General features: G+C 36.3%; 1 protein-coding gene across 1 annotated transcript in view; it reads left to right on the top strand.

Moving 5' to 3' along the window:
• cadm1a (cell adhesion molecule 1a) overlaps nt 1-17,016 on the top strand; it is a 356,532-nt gene that overhangs the window by 293,188 nt on the left and 46,328 nt on the right. Inside the window, 1 exon segment of the mRNA XM_051093071.1 lies at nt 3,863-4,035. Coding sequence (XP_050949028.1) covers nt 3,863-4,035 — 173 coding nt within the window.

Raw genomic sequence — 17,016 nt, 5'->3', positions numbered from 1 at the left:
TGTGCAAAATAAACAAAAAATTGCATTTGCTAATTTTAATTAATTCAACTGAACATACAGCATTTTTCGTGGAGTTAGAAAGGTGAAATTCATTTTTGATAGCCATATTTTTTTTTCAGTAATATTAATAATTTAGATCATGATAATCATGTTCCATACACCCTTGTTGGAAAAATATACAGGGCCTCAAAGTTATTTTTTCTTTTCATATTTTTTAACACAAATAAAAAACAACTGTGTGTGATAGAATTTGAAAGTTGGTTAAAAATGTGCAAAAAAATGCATTTGCTAAATTTAACTCGCAGCAATTTTTTGTGGAGTTACAAAGCTGAAATAAATTTTTGATTGCCATATTTTTCCCAGCAATATTAATAATTTATTTAGATCACGATAATCATTTTTCATACTCTCTTGTTGAAAAATATACAGTGACAGTTTTTTTTAATAGAGACTTCAGTTAGTTTGATATTTAGTGCAGTAAAATATATCCATTTTTACATGTACGAAAGTATCCAACATTTTCTGTGGTCATCGCACACGAGCCTCAAGTGAGTTATCAATGTTAGTCCAATGTGATCACATGTAATGAAAGCCATTGCTGTGTTTTTTACATTCAACAAGCCCCATAACATCCCGAAGCTGAAATGCTGCGGGCAGACGAGGCGCCACCCGAATTCATTTAATAAAGATGAAAATACAATCAATACAGTGAGCAGAAAATTGGAAGTCATTTTCATTAAAGCTTGGAGAGGGGCTGCAGTCATTACTGTCAGACAGTGCAGGGCTTGGCTTGCCATCCCATTTGTATTCTTCGCCTCACGCCAGGTTCTCTGCAGCCCCTCCACTGTGTGTTTTTCCCCATGCCTTCCTCTCAATAAGGCACTTTTTCTAGGTCATTTCTCCCCTTCCATATCAGGAACGTCTGCATCTTTATGCCACGCATGTATATTTAACCTCAGATTGAGACTCTTTGAGATTCCCCACTCGCTGCTCGCCATCAAATGTTGTTTTGCCATCCTCAGAGGCTGAGGATCAACTGCTATTGAACGCGAACCAGTCCTTTGTTTGGAAGCTGTGAAGGTTTTTTGTTTTGTTTTTTTGTATTTTTCCCCTCTCTCCCCCTTTTAAACAGGATGGTAACAAGTTTAAACACTGACACAAAAACCAGAACAACAAGGGAAAGCCTCCTCAGATGCTCTTGGGAAATAACTACACTGCAGCAGTGCCATTGAAACTTGTGAGAGCCGAGCAGAGTTTAGAGCCTCTTTTATTTTTCCACAGTGGGTATAGCGCATTCTGCTCATCACTGTGAAAGTAGAATAGGCTGTTGTGTGCCCGGCTCAGGTGTTTAGAGAACAAAAGGAGATAGCTCGCAGTGGCAGTTAATTGAGGCAGACAAGAGAAAATCACAGCCTTTCGCTTTTTGTTACCTTGCCAAAATGTAGTTCATTTGCCAATGCCGTAGGCTGCGACATTGGTCGAATCCCACGTTCTGTGTTACTGACCGCAACTGATCATTTCTTTCTGAGGTTAGGGCCATAGTTGCTTTTAGCCTCAGTCAACACAAATTCCACATATTAACATCATTACATATTGCACACAAAAGCCAAAGTCTGGTGTTTGAAAAGCAGAAAGTCTATTTTATTATTTTCCTGTAAGACATTAAAGATATAGTTTTGTCATTAATTACTCACCCTTGTGTTGTTCGAAACCCGTAAGACCTTTGTTCATCTTCAGAACACAAATTAAGATATTTTTGATGAAGTCCGAGAGCTTTTTGACCTTGCATAGACGGCAACACAAATACCACGTTCATGGCCCATAAAGTTGGTATGGACATTGTTAAAATAGTCCATGTTACATTAGTTGTTCAACCATAATGTTATGAAGCTACAAGAATACTTCTAATGTGCAAAGAAAACAAAAATAATGACTATACTTTTTTTCGGCACTTTACTCTCTTTAAGTGAAAAAAAAAAAGAGTCCAAATCTCTCAATTTCAACATTCTGAACTATATAAGGCACTACAATCTTTTTTTTTTTTCCTCTTTCTTTTGTCCAGAAATTTTTGTGTTTTCATTTTTCTGATAATCAAATGAAGGCATTGAACATTTATTTATTTTTTAATCAAATGAAATTTAAACCCTTTTATTTTTTGTCAAACAAACAGAGGTTTACTGTTAAAATTAATACATGGAAGAAAATATGTGTGAATATTCTGTTTAAAAAGTTGTCATAATAATTGTAGATTTATTTTCCACAATTAAGTGGTTAATCTGGTTGTAATATTTTTTTTTTCATCATTTCATTGTTTTATTTAAATTGGCCAGAAATAGAAATATATGAAGACGTACATTATACTGTTCAAAAGTAATACAAGAGTAAACCGTACTTTTGTTTTGACAGGTTGCCGTGAAGTTTCTGTGTGTATACGGTATGATATGATGCTAGTTTTTTCAAATGAAACGGTTATTTAACATGAAATGACTCTCACAGCAGCTCTGGGGATGAAGTTCGTGTGTTCATGTCATCAGAAAATGAAACGCAAAAGCCGAAAATCACCGCAAACCTCATGTGTGCTTCAGTAAACAAAGCCGTTTCATTCATACATTCAGAGCGGAACATGCATGATTCATATCTAAACCGTCTTTTTGTGGTTTAATATTCACAGACATTAGTCCATATCGCGATTTGAATTAAGTGACAGACCCAATTTTGATTTATTCATCCAAAAATTTACAAATTCCATGGCATTCCGTGCTATAGAGTAAAATCCGTTTTTATGAACGGAGGAGAAATTGTAGATCCGCATCCCTGTAGAGACAAAAATGACATGCTGTTGTGTAAATAAGATAAATAAAATAAGATTATTTAGTTTGTTTAATAAAAGAACAAGGTATACACCTGTTCTATAGGAAAGGCAACCTTAAATGAATTTTGTTGTGATCTGGTGCTATATAGAAAATAAAATTAAATATACATAATTAATGTATATATAATATATTAAACAATTTCTTTTCTTCCGTGTCAATGCGCGGTCACAACAGTACCACGACGCATAAAGTTGAATAAAGTAATTATTTTTGTTTTGCTTGTGCACAAAAAGTATTCTCATAGCTTCATAACATTAAATTGAACCACTGATGTCACTTGCACTATTTTAACCCATTTAATCCCACTGGTCACAATCATGACCATAAAAAGTTTCCATTTATAAAGCTCTAAAAAACCTTACTGACTGATGTTTTAGTGCACTTCCTGCAAATATTGGTCTCAATTAAATGTGCAGTTTCACATGGTTAGTGCAAATTGTCACATGACTGGAGCAGTTTAATTCCTGTTTGCACCTTGAAAAGATGATGGCTGCATCAAAGCTCCAAAACGAAAGGCTAGTATGTTAACATAAACATATGACAGAGATTTTTGGTACACATTATCTTCAAGGTGTCTAGTATTAATATATTAATTCACAGATATTCAGTTTTGTTGAGTGTGGTCATAGAATGAGTAAACATGTTGATGGTCACTTTAGTGACTGGTGGGATAACAGTGAATTTAGGTATACATGTAAATCCAATTGCAGTTGGTAGAAATAAGTCACAATATTGATGTTGTATTACTGGTAGCACTTTTCCAGAACTGGAAATCACAGTTTTAAAATTTAGATTTTCCATAACCATGGTTTATGGCACGGAATCTTTAAAATAGACTGATCTGCTCTGGTTTATATACAGCTTAGAATCTTCCTGCCATAAAAATGTAGTATAAAACTTATTTGCATGAGTAAGAGGTCCCTTGGGCAGAAAAGACTCGCTTACACAACTCTAAACCGAAGCCATTTCTGCTTTCTGTCTCCATCCAGGCCTCATCAGGTGAACTGGATGCGGGTGGATGACGAGGTGCCGTCTCACGCGGTTATCACGGGCTCAGATCTCTACATCGAGAACCTCAACAAGTCCTACAACGGCACTTACCGGTGTGTGGCGTCGAACTCCGTGGGCGAAACGTACGCTGACTACATCCTTTATGTGCGCGGTAAGTTCAAAGCGACCGAGTAGTGCTGTCTCTCCGACCTCTTCCTCTTTCACCCACTCCACCACTCCATCTGAGTCATGGGTCAATAACATTGATCTCAATGACATTTCCTTTCCTTTAGGACACGTTCTAATCTGACCATTTTCCTCTCGGAATTTGCTTCTGATATCTTTTGCTGCACTAAGCCTGTGGTGAAATTGCTGTCCTCCATTTTCAGAGCACAACAATGGACTCAGCGCTATTTTAAAAAGGATTTGTGCTGCAATGAGCATCTTTAAGTGAACAGATATACAGTTTATGTCAGTAGCGTGGAAGGCAAACCCCCAACTAATTCGCATTGAAAAGTATCAAAGCGATACTGTGAATAAGCTTCAAAGAAGCCAAACTTTATGTGTGCGTGTGTGGGAACATTGCATGTTGTCGGTGGGTCGCCACAGAAACTTGGCTTCGCCCGGGTTGTGCGTGTTCCAAAAACTTGCCCCAGCACGAAGTGCAAATGCGCCAGTAATTGCGACAGGCTTTTCACACGTTTCTCCCATGAGTGGCTTGGCAGTCGTTCCACGAGAAATTCATGACAGTTGAACCAACAGAATAGAAGAGAGAGTGACACAGCCACGTATGGTGCTCCGAGAGCTCAAATCCCTCCCCTATTAAAAACAACGTTGAATATAACACTCTATCAGGACGTTTTATGAATTTCACGTCTGATGCAGCTTTTAATATCTACACAATTCAACCACATATCTGACATTAGAATTGCTAATGCAGAAACGGGTATGCGCGACAGGCCTGTCACCGTTTAATCTAGCATCGTCCGTCTCTGTTGTGTTAACAGAGTTATGATCAAATATATTCAACACACACATACATGTGCGCTCATAAAGACAGGCGCTGCTGACATCTGGGTGCTCTATAGTCTTATAATTATTCTCCCTCAAATTAATAGGATGACATCTGCGTATTACAAACACCGGGGCCCTGACACATTCAGCAAGACCCACAGCGTTTCTCGCATACTTCGCATGTTACGCCATTCTGTCGAGGCACTGTTCAATTAAACGCTCTACTTTACAGAGATGTTAAAGGGATGGCAAAATGAGCGTTTAGCAAGCTGTCTCTGTAAGGACACATTTTCATACAACCGGCGTATGTAATGCATGGCGTATTGGAAGGGTAATTGTGAAGCTATTCATGCATAGCCTTATGGAACCGCTATAAGAGCTGTTAACACTTTCAGCACTCCTATATAATAATACATCTGCAGATTTAGATGCAACTTGTCAAGTGGTGCTATGCCATCAACATCATCCCAGCCATTCTCCTGGCTCATAGAAGTATTTTGAAGGGGCACCACTGGTGGTCCTGGCTTACTTAGTGCCTAGATGACAAAAGGAGGAACAAAAAACACTTAAGCATGTTATATATGTGAAATTTCATCCTAGCATGTCCACCATTCTTTAACATGGAAGTAAGCCTGTTGGTGAGACTTCTGGTTCATTAGCTGCTATAGGGAAATAACGAGAAGAATAACAACTTGTAGTAAATGGTAAAACTGTTTGCACTACAAACCAGTGTGCTCATAATTAAGGGTGAAAACTTTTGGAATTTGTAGATTCATTGTACTTAATTTGTCTTCCGGGAAACAGTACTAAATAAAAAAAAAAAAAAGATATTTCTACAAAATAAGAAAAATTTGGACATCATCATCCGTTTCAAAAGTTTTCACCCCCCCAGCTCTTAATGCGTTGTGTTTCCTTCTGGAGCATCAGTGAATGTTTGAGTCTCTCAGTTGTCCTCAGTGTGAAAAGATGGATCTCAAAATCATACAGTCACTGCCGGAAAGGGCTGAAATATCCAAAAGATGCTGGAAAACTGAAAAATCTGCAGGACCTGGATTTTTCTGAAGAACAGTGCTCAGTTTAACTGTTTAGAACAAACAAGGGACTCATGAAAAACCATCACAAAACATTTTTTCCCCATTTACATCAGTTTTTTAAAACTTAAAAAATGTATAGAAATAAAGTGACTTTAACATTTTTAATTTAAATTAAAGTTTTTAAAAATATTTTTATCATTGGTTGCTTATAAATGGGGTGAAAATCATTCAGCACATTACAGTCAATATCAGATTCTCGGTTTGTTGTAGCAGATCTTCCTGGGCCCTCGATAGACAGCCAGAACAGATGTACTGCAGAGGCAATTTTTCTCTAATGCGTTTGTTCCCCAACTGTTGTGAAGCTAAGTGATGGAGAACACTTGGAGGGTGGCTGGCACTAAACTGGTTATGGGGAAAAAATACATTCCCTGAGACATTTTCCAGGGCCCCCATCCCAGCATGCCCCTGCGGGGGAATGAGATCTAACACACCGGCCTGTAACAAGTTTACGGAGCGCCTCTAACCTAATAAAGACTACCTTTGCCTTCACAGCCCTGGCCTTTAATATTGCGCACTCCTCCTCTGCCTGTCACCCTCGCTCACGTTTCCTCTCCGTAACAATTCCTCCATGCTTAGAGGGCTTTCCTTTGGTATCTCACAGCCGCCCTGCAGAAATCGATCACGGCAATACACTTCCTTAACTGCGCTTAGAGTACCATTCTGAACCCAAACACAAACATGATTTTGCTCACTTGGTGGGTCAAGAATATGGGTTCCCGTGGTATAATTGTGTTTTCAAAGCCTGGAAAAGTACATTTTTTCTAATTGTTCTTTGACCTAAAACATTTAGTTGGCTGAATATTGCTCTTCTTTAGTGTAAAACTTTCTTGTGAGTTATAGTCTGAGTCAGACTCAGTTCATTTTAAAAGGATAGTTTACCCAAAAATGAAAAACCTGTATAACTTTCTTCTGTAGAACACAAAAGCAGATATTTCAAAGAATTTTAACGATTTAACCATTTTGCTTCCAATTTCCTTGTGTGGTCAAAAATTATAATGGAAGTCAGTGGGAACCAAAACATTCCTAACTTCCTTGGTTAGCAACATTATTAAAAGTGATGACATAATTTAAAATTTTGTGTGCATCTCTTTAATAAATGTATCCAACTGACTCATCCTCAATCTAAACAGTTAATTCATGAACTGGTCTAAATTGGAAACTCTTATCCAGTATTCTCAAATGTAAACTAGTTGCGACCTCAGAATAATGTGTTGCGACCACAGTGTGCTTGTGGTTATGGAAATTTAAAATCCGACCACAAGCCAAAGTAAAGAATTGGTCTGAGCTTCCACAGACGGAATCCCCTATGTGGTTGTGTAAATGGCAAGCATAAACAGATATTTGTTTTAGTGTAAGCCTAAATCCTCAACCCTCGCACGTAAACCAGTGTGGATTCAACACAGCTTGCTGAAAACACATTGCACAGAGATTGATAAACAGCCTGATTTTGTGACAAGCCTCAGACTTGTTTGAGGCACCTAATTGTCCCTTATATCCAACAACATGTGTAGCGCAAGAAGAGTACTGAGAATGAACAGCTGGAGGAACAGCAGTCTTCCTAGCAGTGCATGTAACTCGAGAAGATCCAGTCTCGGTCCAGCGAATTCAACATATGTAAGGAAAGGAAAAAAAAACACAATCTACACTGCTGTCATGGTGGGTCCGATCCAATTCTTGTGCTGTTATAATGGAGCCGTAAATCACTTCTCTCCATACTTTCCCTCCGTTCTTAAAGCTTGCTTACTTTTATTCAATTCGCCCCATCAGTGTTTCCCTTACAATTCATCGTATTGGTGACGCACACATTTAAAAGTCAGATTGCCCTGATAAATTTGGCTGCTGTCAAACACGACCTCGCCGTTCAAAAATCTAGTCATCTGTGAATTCAGACATGCAAATGTGCCGTATTAGAGTTGGCAATGTAAAACCTTCCTACTGGATGTCTGGAGATGAAAGAATGCATTGCAAATGACGTGCAGGCTTTCGTATCTAAGCTAAAACTAGAGGATCTGAACCGTCATGCACATTTGCTTACTGAATTATATGACGGCTCTTGAAGTAAATGTACAAAGTTTCATAACCATGGATAATTTGTCTTAACTTTATGTGAATGAAGGCTATGCAATTAGCAAACAGTGTAAACTGTGCACACTATTATTTTGTATTTGTGTGCATTTATATTATAGCATGCTTTATAAACTTAATATTTGATATTTATTTATTTTTGTTATTTTATTCTAAGTTGATAGTTGAGTTGATTTCAGATTATTTATTTTTGGTAAAAATAAATAAACAAGCTTTAATATGTTGAACAGTCACCCTTATATTTAAACTGTATATAGATGTGTTTATTAATTTATTTAGATTTGTGTTATTTGATCATATTAACAGCCATTTTTGTTATTCAGTTGATTCCAAGTTTGTGTGCATGAAAATCTGAATATACTGTAGTTATATTTATAAACACAACAATTTATGTAATTTAAGTTTATTAATAATGATAATAATTAATATAGCTGCAAGCAGTGGTTCAATTGCTTTAAGGCATTTAAGCACATATGAAAAAAGTCATTACTTAGCAAGCTAATTACCACCTAAATCAAAAAACTAATTAAAAAAGCATTTCTGGCAAATCCAGGTAATTTATTATAGAAAGCTATATATATATACATATTTAATGTTTATGATTGTTATAATGCCAGCTGTGGTCCGATCCCCTTTTGCATGCTTGTTGAGAATCAACTGTCACATGTGCTCAGCAGGTTTCTTGAAGTTTTGAGTTTCCCTTTAGGTTTTATATGATTTTGGGTAAATTTGGACAGGCCCCTTTTCTAAACGACTCTGTTATAACTCCCCAAAGGGTAAATTTCAACATTTTTTGATAATTATTGGCCTAGAGAGTCCAGCGAATTGTACTGCAGTTTATTTCCCAGATTTAGCGAAAAACCTAGGACTAGTTCTCAAAAGTATTCTAATGTATGATTACGCCCTTGCGATGTCACCTCCAGTGGCCGATTTCTTTCAAATTTCTCTCAGACCTTTGGGGACTGGCCCACTGAGTTTCGTTCCGATTGGCCTCCGTTAACCTTGGCTAACAGGTGCTCAAATTTTGGCCAATGGCGGCCACGTTTTTTGAGATACACAAATGTGCTTGTAGACACTTGTGGCACTTCAGAACAAGACCGTGCACACTAATTTTCATGTTGATAGGACAAAAGGTTGCGCAGTTATAGTCATTTTTATGTTTTTCTTATAGCGCCACCAAGTGACGAAGCATTTTTTTTTCTGTGACGTCAACGTAAGCTCTTACATAAGTGTTCTTAGTTTGGTGGAAATATCTCATTCCATTCAGGAGTTATAGGCATTTTACTAACAGTGGCCCTGCCCCTTTCAAATGTTTTGGCACCCCTTTGCAACGGTGACTCGAAAGTTTAACTACTTTTTTTGAGAATTATTGATATTCACTCTCCAGAGAATCTTTTTGTACTGGTTTGGTTCCGATCGGGCAAAAAAATGAGGACTAGTTTGCAAAAGTATGTTTTTCAAAAAAATGCGAAATACCCAAAAATTTCACCATGCTCACGATCAAATCTGACATGCATTTTGTTTGACGTGAGCCAAAGAGTCCAACGACATAAGACTTGTTCCTGCGACTGATAGTTTAGGAGTTATGAGTGATATCGTACTTTTGACCGCTGTATCGCTCTCATCAGGTCGATTGGGGCGAGCCTTGATCACCTTGTAGGTGGTGTGAGTACTACCATTCCTCTAAGTTTCAAGTCTCTATAGTTTGACTGCACAATCAGTTTTATGCAGAAAACGCTGATCTATGACTGTTCTAACAACTACAATAGGCTATGCGCTTGAACCCCCAATAATTCCTGTTATTTTGTTGATTCCAAATTTGTGTGCATTAAAACATGAATATACTGTAATATTTATTAGATAATGCACTTACATTTACACATTGGTCATAGTCAACAATAAAATCAATGTAATTCAAATAAATTCATTCATTCACGCAGATGCATTACTCTCTGTTCTATAGAACAGGCACTTGTTGCATTTTTGTCTGAGTTATCATACTGTAAACTTGCTTTGTAATCATTGAGAAACATTTTCATAAATCTCTCATAACATGGTTCGGCTGGCAGATTGGTTGGGTGCTGTTTTTAAGTGCTTTCATGTCTCATAGCTCAAAGGCAGAGGAGTCTCTCCCATCCACACCCATTTTATCCCGTCTGCCAGAGTCATTAACAAGGGCCGTCTCCTAAGCCCTCCCTTCATTAGCCTTTCATTGGAGTCGATCGCTTCAGTGCTGCTGCCAGTGTCAGATTTGCAGGTACTTATTGTTATTTTACGCTGTTCACTCACCTCTCTTGCTCATTGATTCTACGGAGAGGAGGAATGTGCAGTCTTTGGAAGAGGAATGCACTCTAATTGAATTTACACTATAGCAAAGCAAATGTGCCACTTACACCATTTATTGACATAATGTCGTTATTAAACAGTTGGAGGGAAATTCCATACATATGCTTCTGCATATGTTTACTACTTCTGGAAATAGCATGCAGTTCCTAACAGGTTATTTTATAGTACAGTGGTTCTCATACTAAGTCAATGCTAAGATGTGAATAGACGTGAATTTGAGCCTGGCAATTGGAATGATGCAAAACGGGCGACATGATTGCAGCAAATGCGTAATATACACCTCAATCACCTCGCAATGATGAGCTATTGTCCAGTCTGACACGTCTGTTTTTATCAGAAAATGAAGGAGAGCATTACGTTCAGAGGTAGCTAGTAACTGATTACATGTATTTTGGATTATGTAATCAGATTCCAAAAATTAAGTACTTGTAATTCTATAACAATTTATAATAATCTGAATCAGGCTACAGTTACTTTTTTTATTGATTACATGATAATAAATTATTCATAATTTATTGATTCTCCCTAATTACTTTTTTTTTATATTTAAATTTGAAGGATCACTGAGATTTTAAAATAAATATTCTAATAATGAAGTATCACATTTCCACATTGTTCATGGTTTTCTGATGTTGGTAAATGGTCACATGGCACACAGGTAAACAAATAAAATATCTATTTTTAGAAAGTGTTTTATTTTGATTGATGTTATTTTAAAATGGTTTATATTAGTTTTATAATGTTATGATTATTTAATTATTTACTTTTCATTAAATTCACATATCCCCTGCAATTCCTTTACAACCCCCAGTCTGGGAAACTTTGATGTTGATGTAATGTGTAAAGCACTTCATGTGGTCAATAACAAAAAATGGAATATATTTTATGTGATTAAACAAGTTAGATCAAAAGTAATCTAAAAGTAATTTAAAAGTAGTCTGATTATATTACCTAAAATGTGTAATGTAATGGATTATATTTGTAAGGTAATTTAAAATCAGTAATGAACTACACTTTGTAAGAAATCTGCCCAGCTCTGATTTCTCAATGACTTTATTCGCGCAAGTGACGCAAAAAACATCCCAAGAGTAATATAGAGTTATAACGCAATGCGAGTATTTGTTTCGCTTTTGGTGTGCACACCATAATAACATACTCACAACAATGTTTCTTCTCATGTTCTTTTATTTGCTTATGCATTTGAAATAGCATCTCATTTAATTAAATTTAATTAATTAATTTCTCTCTCTCTCTCTCTTTTTTCTCTAGTTTTAATATTTATAATTAATATAATTGTATATAATTGAATTATATGATAATATATTTTATATAATTTATATAATTTTAATTCATTATAATTTTTAGTTTTTGGTAATTTTTGCTACAAGTACCATCTAGAGGAAATCCAGTGGTACATGTTGTGTAGTTAACCGTTCACAAACAGCTTGATTGACAGGCGAGCTGACCAATCGTAACGCTGAATCTGCCATTCTGTCCGACAAACAAATCAGACAGGAGAGTAGATCAACTTCGGTGGACTTAAACTCGAAACATTGCGTATATAGATGTCTTTCCGCGGTTTAAATAAAATGCGTTCTGATGTTCATTCATGTTTTCATGCTTTAAGTAAAGAAGAAAAGACGATCGGTTCACGTGTCATTGATCTAATAAGGCAATTCAGTGATTTGCCAGGATGTTGTATTTATTGTTTGAATTTTTTAAAAAATTCCAGCATTTTAAAGCTGAGACCTTGTTTCATACCAGGAGTAACCTGCTCTGCCTTGTCTGCCGGCGTGTTGTCAGTTTCCTCTTTGCTCCGCGATGTATTTTTCACTGCATGAGAACATGGCGTGTAGTGTGAGAGTGGCATTGTTTGTCAGACATAGCAGCAACAGCAGGTTTTTTGCGAAGAGTCTGTTAAATTACTACTGTCTTTATTCTTTGTGTATGCGAAGGACTTGAATTTGGCATCTTGTAAAAATTAAAAAAAAAAATATTATTTATTTTATTTTATTTTAATATCATTTTTTACTTTTTTGTGGTTTTTGGTCATTTTTGCTGTATGTACCATCTAGAGGAAATCCAGTGGTGTGTGTTGTGTAGTTAGAGTACCACTGTTTTGTTTGTTTGTGTATGTGTATGTATATGTGTGTTTATACTTGTATTCCAAAGGTAGCACAGCCTAAAACTGCCGTACAGCCCCAAAAAAATCCTACACATTACAATATTTGGGTTAAGCTCACTCCCCTGCTCCTGCTAGCTCTGCTACAACAAGCGAAAATCTCCTTGAACAAACACGCAAAGCTGCCTGATGACAGAAGGTTGCTGATGGGCAAATCAACAGCCCTGAGCACCCATTGCTAATCACACTATTACTCACGTGTGTTTTTCCCTCTTCGTGTCGTTCCTGAATGACTGTTATCCGTTAGGAGTCCCAGGACATGCCAGGAAATGCCATGCCGATTAAAGTACTCATCTAGTCAGCTTCTCGTACGTACCTCGCTCTCCTGATACCCTTCCTTGCCTCCGCAAGCCACTCATGCGTTGGTCCGCATCTCATTTGGGAGATGCGCCGTTTTAGCAAGTGGCTCAGCGAGGGAGAGAGTAAAATATGAGTTCTCATCCTAGCGTTAGCCTTTGCGTGTCTGGGGAATCGGTGTAACCGGCACTATTTTGCAGTGGCCCGGGTTTAATGAGCCTGCTACACACACGCGCCCCAGCCCGTTGCTATGATTCATAATGTGCCGTGATAAACACACGCTGGGATGACATGGCAGGTATGCGCTGCGAAAGTCAATAAGCCCTGATTCTCCGAGGCATCGGTTTGCCTTTTAAAAAGATAGCTCAAAAAAAAAAAAGTACAAAAATGCGCTGTTTCTAAAAGCGGTGAGTTATAGATCCAATTGGCCTGCCAAGTTTTTAATGAGCTATTGACACCGGTGATCTCAAACATCTGTTGGGCATTCACAGTTCATAACGGAGTGGCGCCAATAAACTCGCCCCTCCGCTGAGTCGGCCGAGTTAAAACGAACATGCGTTAAGTGGGTTTCGGTTTCTCCGTCTTGCTTTATTAAAACATTGATGCGTCTGCTAGTTCATACAGCATTAAGCTTTTTCAGGCTCAGCACACATTATTTAATGCAAATGCAGTCTATAGTGGCTATTGATCAAATGTGCTGCTGCTTGTAAAGTGAGCTCTATAGCTCTTCGTTAGCCTGTATTTGCCATGCTTGACTGCTTGCAGAGTTTCCTTGGTCAGCTGTTTCCTTTTCCCTTTTGCTGTAGCATATTAAGGATGACCAAGCGTGTCAAAATATTAAATATTTTAGCCCTGTACTTTCAGACAGATGCACGTTTAAATCCTGCGCAATTTAGCAAGTTCACTGAGTCTGTTTGCTGGTGTACTTCATCTCCAGCATGAGAAATCAACATGGTTGTGCACTTCTTGAAGGTGTCTGGGAGCGAAATTTCACCTAGTTGCGATTGCCTTGTGAATCAGTGTAGTTGGAGACAGGTAACAACTTACCGCTGACAACCTGTGATCCATTACGTTTTTTTATTGGCATGCCAAACATACAAATCTTTGAAAGTACCTTTTCCGTCAGAAAGTGCAGTAAAGCAGTCAGATCCGCTTCTATATCTTAAAGAGATGGACGGAGTGCAGAAGTGCTTGCTGTAGTTTTGGATTATTTTTAAGTCTATATATTTAAGTCTTAAATGTGCTTGCTTGATGTTTAATAGTTTTGATAGTTTAGTAATGTTTCTGATTCTCTTATATAAACACCTGCCTTTTTTGCATTATGAAAATAAACAAAGTTTGGGGTTAGTAAGATATATTTTTTGTAAAAAGAAAGAAATGAATACTTTTATTCAACAAGGATGCATTCAATTGATCAGAAGAGTGACAGTAAAGACTTTTAAGTAAAATGTCATAAAAATATTTATATTTTCAAATGAAAGCTTTTAACTTTCAGTTTATTAAAAAATATATATATATTATGGTATCAACTGTTTAAAACACTGATTAAAAATAAGAAATGTTTCTTGAGCACCAAATCAGCATATTAGAATGATTTCTGGTGGGTCATGTGACACTGAAGACTGAAGTAATGGCTGCTCAAAATTCTGCTTTTTTCATCACAGGTATGAATTACATTTTAAAATATAATAAAACAGAAAACTTATTTTAAACTAATAATATTATTTCAATATTCCAATATTTTCAATATTTCAATATTCATGTTTTAACTGTATTTTTGAACAAACAAATTAACCTTGGTGAGCATGAGGGTAAAAATAGCATAATCATGTCAAAGTAAAAATATAATTGTTTTAATGCTGATTTAATTAGAATTTTTATGTTACTAATTCTTTCAGCTGTCAAAAACAATGTGTTTAAAGTCTGAGTGGGACAAGCATTATAATTATTTTAAATGCGTATAACTCTTTTTACAAAAATACATTGATTAGTTGATTGGTCAAGAACAGCCTTCAACTAAACACTTCAGTTAAACAATGTTTATTATGCATTTTAAGGTGTTTTATTTATTTATTTGTTTATTTTTACATTGTTTTTTTTTATTTGTGACCCTGTACCACAAAACCAGGGTAAATTTGAGGTTTATAGCCTTATGAAGGTAAAATTAAGATGTACTGTATACATCATCTGAAAGCTGAATAAATAAACTTTCTATTGATGTATTGTTAGGATAAGACAATATTTGGCCCGAGATTTGAAAATCTGGAATCTGAGGATGCAAAAAAATCTAAATATTGTGAAAATTGCCTTTAAAGTTGTCCAAATTAAGTTCTTAGCAATGCATACAACTAATCAAAAAATAAGTTTTGATATATTTTCAATAGGAAGTTTACAAAATATCTTCATGGGGCATGATCTTCACTGTATTTTTGGCTATTGCTACAAATATACCTGAGCTACTTATGACTGTTTTGTGGTCCAGGGTCACATTTAGTCATTTTTTTTCATAGCTAAAGTGACTGCTGCCCAAACATATCATTGCCATGTTAAAATTATGACATCTGTCAATGACATCTGTCAGCATCTGTCATGTATATTAATTAACAAACTATATTTTTATATCTCAATCTAAAACTATTTATATATATATATATATATATATATATACACAGTGTCCTCCACTAATATTCTAATATTGGCATCCTTGGTAAATATGAGTAAAGACGGCTATGAAAATAAATCTGCTTTGTTTATCTTTTTGATCTTACATTCAAAAAATTCACAAAATGCTAAGCTTTCATTAAAGTAAATCAATTAAAAGTGGGGGGAACCTTGCATTATAAAATAAATGTTTTTCTCCAATGCATGGTGGGCACAATTATTGGCACCCTTAGAAATTATAATGAGTAAAATATCTCTGAAGTATATTCCTATTCATATTTGCATTTATTTAGCACACTAGAATGACTAGGAGTATGATATTGTCCAGCCATGACTTCCTGTTTTACAGGATTATAAATATGTGTCTGTATCGTCCTAATGCATGGTGAGGAGGAGAGTTTAGGTGTCCAAAGACTCTCCAAGGATCACAGCTGGAGAATTGCAGAGATTAGTTGAGTCTTGGGGTCAAAAGACTAAAAAAAAAAAAAAAAAAAAAATTAAACAGCACCTACATCACTATGTTGTTCAGGAGGGTTTTATGAAAAATTCTCCTTGCTCATCCAAAAACAAACTCCAGCATATTCAATTGTCAGACACGACTTGAACTTCAATTGGGACTGGCTTCTGTGGTCAGATGAAACTAAAAAAAGGAGCTTTCTGGCAGCAGACACTCAAGATGGGTTTGGTACAAAAAGTACCCCATGTCCACGGTTAAATATACTGCTGGATCTTTAATGTTGTGGGCTTATTTTCATGCCAGAGTTCCTGGACATCTTGTTCAGATACATGGCGTCATGGATTCTAGCAAATACCAACAGATAAAAAATCTAAATCTGACTGCATCTGTTAGAAGTTCTATAATGAGCTGTGGTTGGATCTTCAGGACAATGATCCAAATCAAACATAAAAATCAACACAAAAATGTGTCACAAAAATGAAGCCCCAGTTGCCTGACCTGAACCCTATAGAAAATGCGTGAGGTGAACTAAAGAAAAGAAGCACCAGCATGGAGCTGGGAAACTGAAGGATCTGAAGAGTTTCTGTATGAAGGAATGGTCTGATCTCTTGTCAGGTTTTCTCCAAACTCTTCAGGCATTAAAGGAGAAAACTCAGAGCTGTTATCTTGAATAAAGGACGTTGCAATAATTGGGTGCCAATAATTGTGGTCAGCATGAACTAGAGAAATTTGATAATGAGATTTTCCCCCTGCTTTCCATTGCTTTACTTCAATGATAGGTTAGAATTTTGTGATTTTTTTGAATGAAAGATTAAAAGGATAAGCAATGCAGATTTACTTTCACGGCCAACTTTGCTCATATTTACCAAGGGTGCCAATAGTAGCGGAGGGCACTGTGTGTATACTGTGTATATATATATATATATATATATATATATTCTTTTTTTTTATTCTTATGAAGTGAAACAATCAGATTTATTTTATCTTAGTTATGTAAGGGTAGTTACGTTTTATTAT

Source organism: Labeo rohita, chromosome 21 (assembly GCF_022985175.1).
Source record: "Labeo rohita strain BAU-BD-2019 chromosome 21, IGBB_LRoh.1.0, whole genome shotgun sequence".
NCBI classification, from domain to species: Eukaryota; Metazoa; Chordata; class Actinopteri; order Cypriniformes; family Cyprinidae; genus Labeo; species Labeo rohita.
The sequence above is the reverse complement of the archived record's forward strand: the minus strand, read 5'-3'. Positions and strand labels throughout refer to the sequence as shown.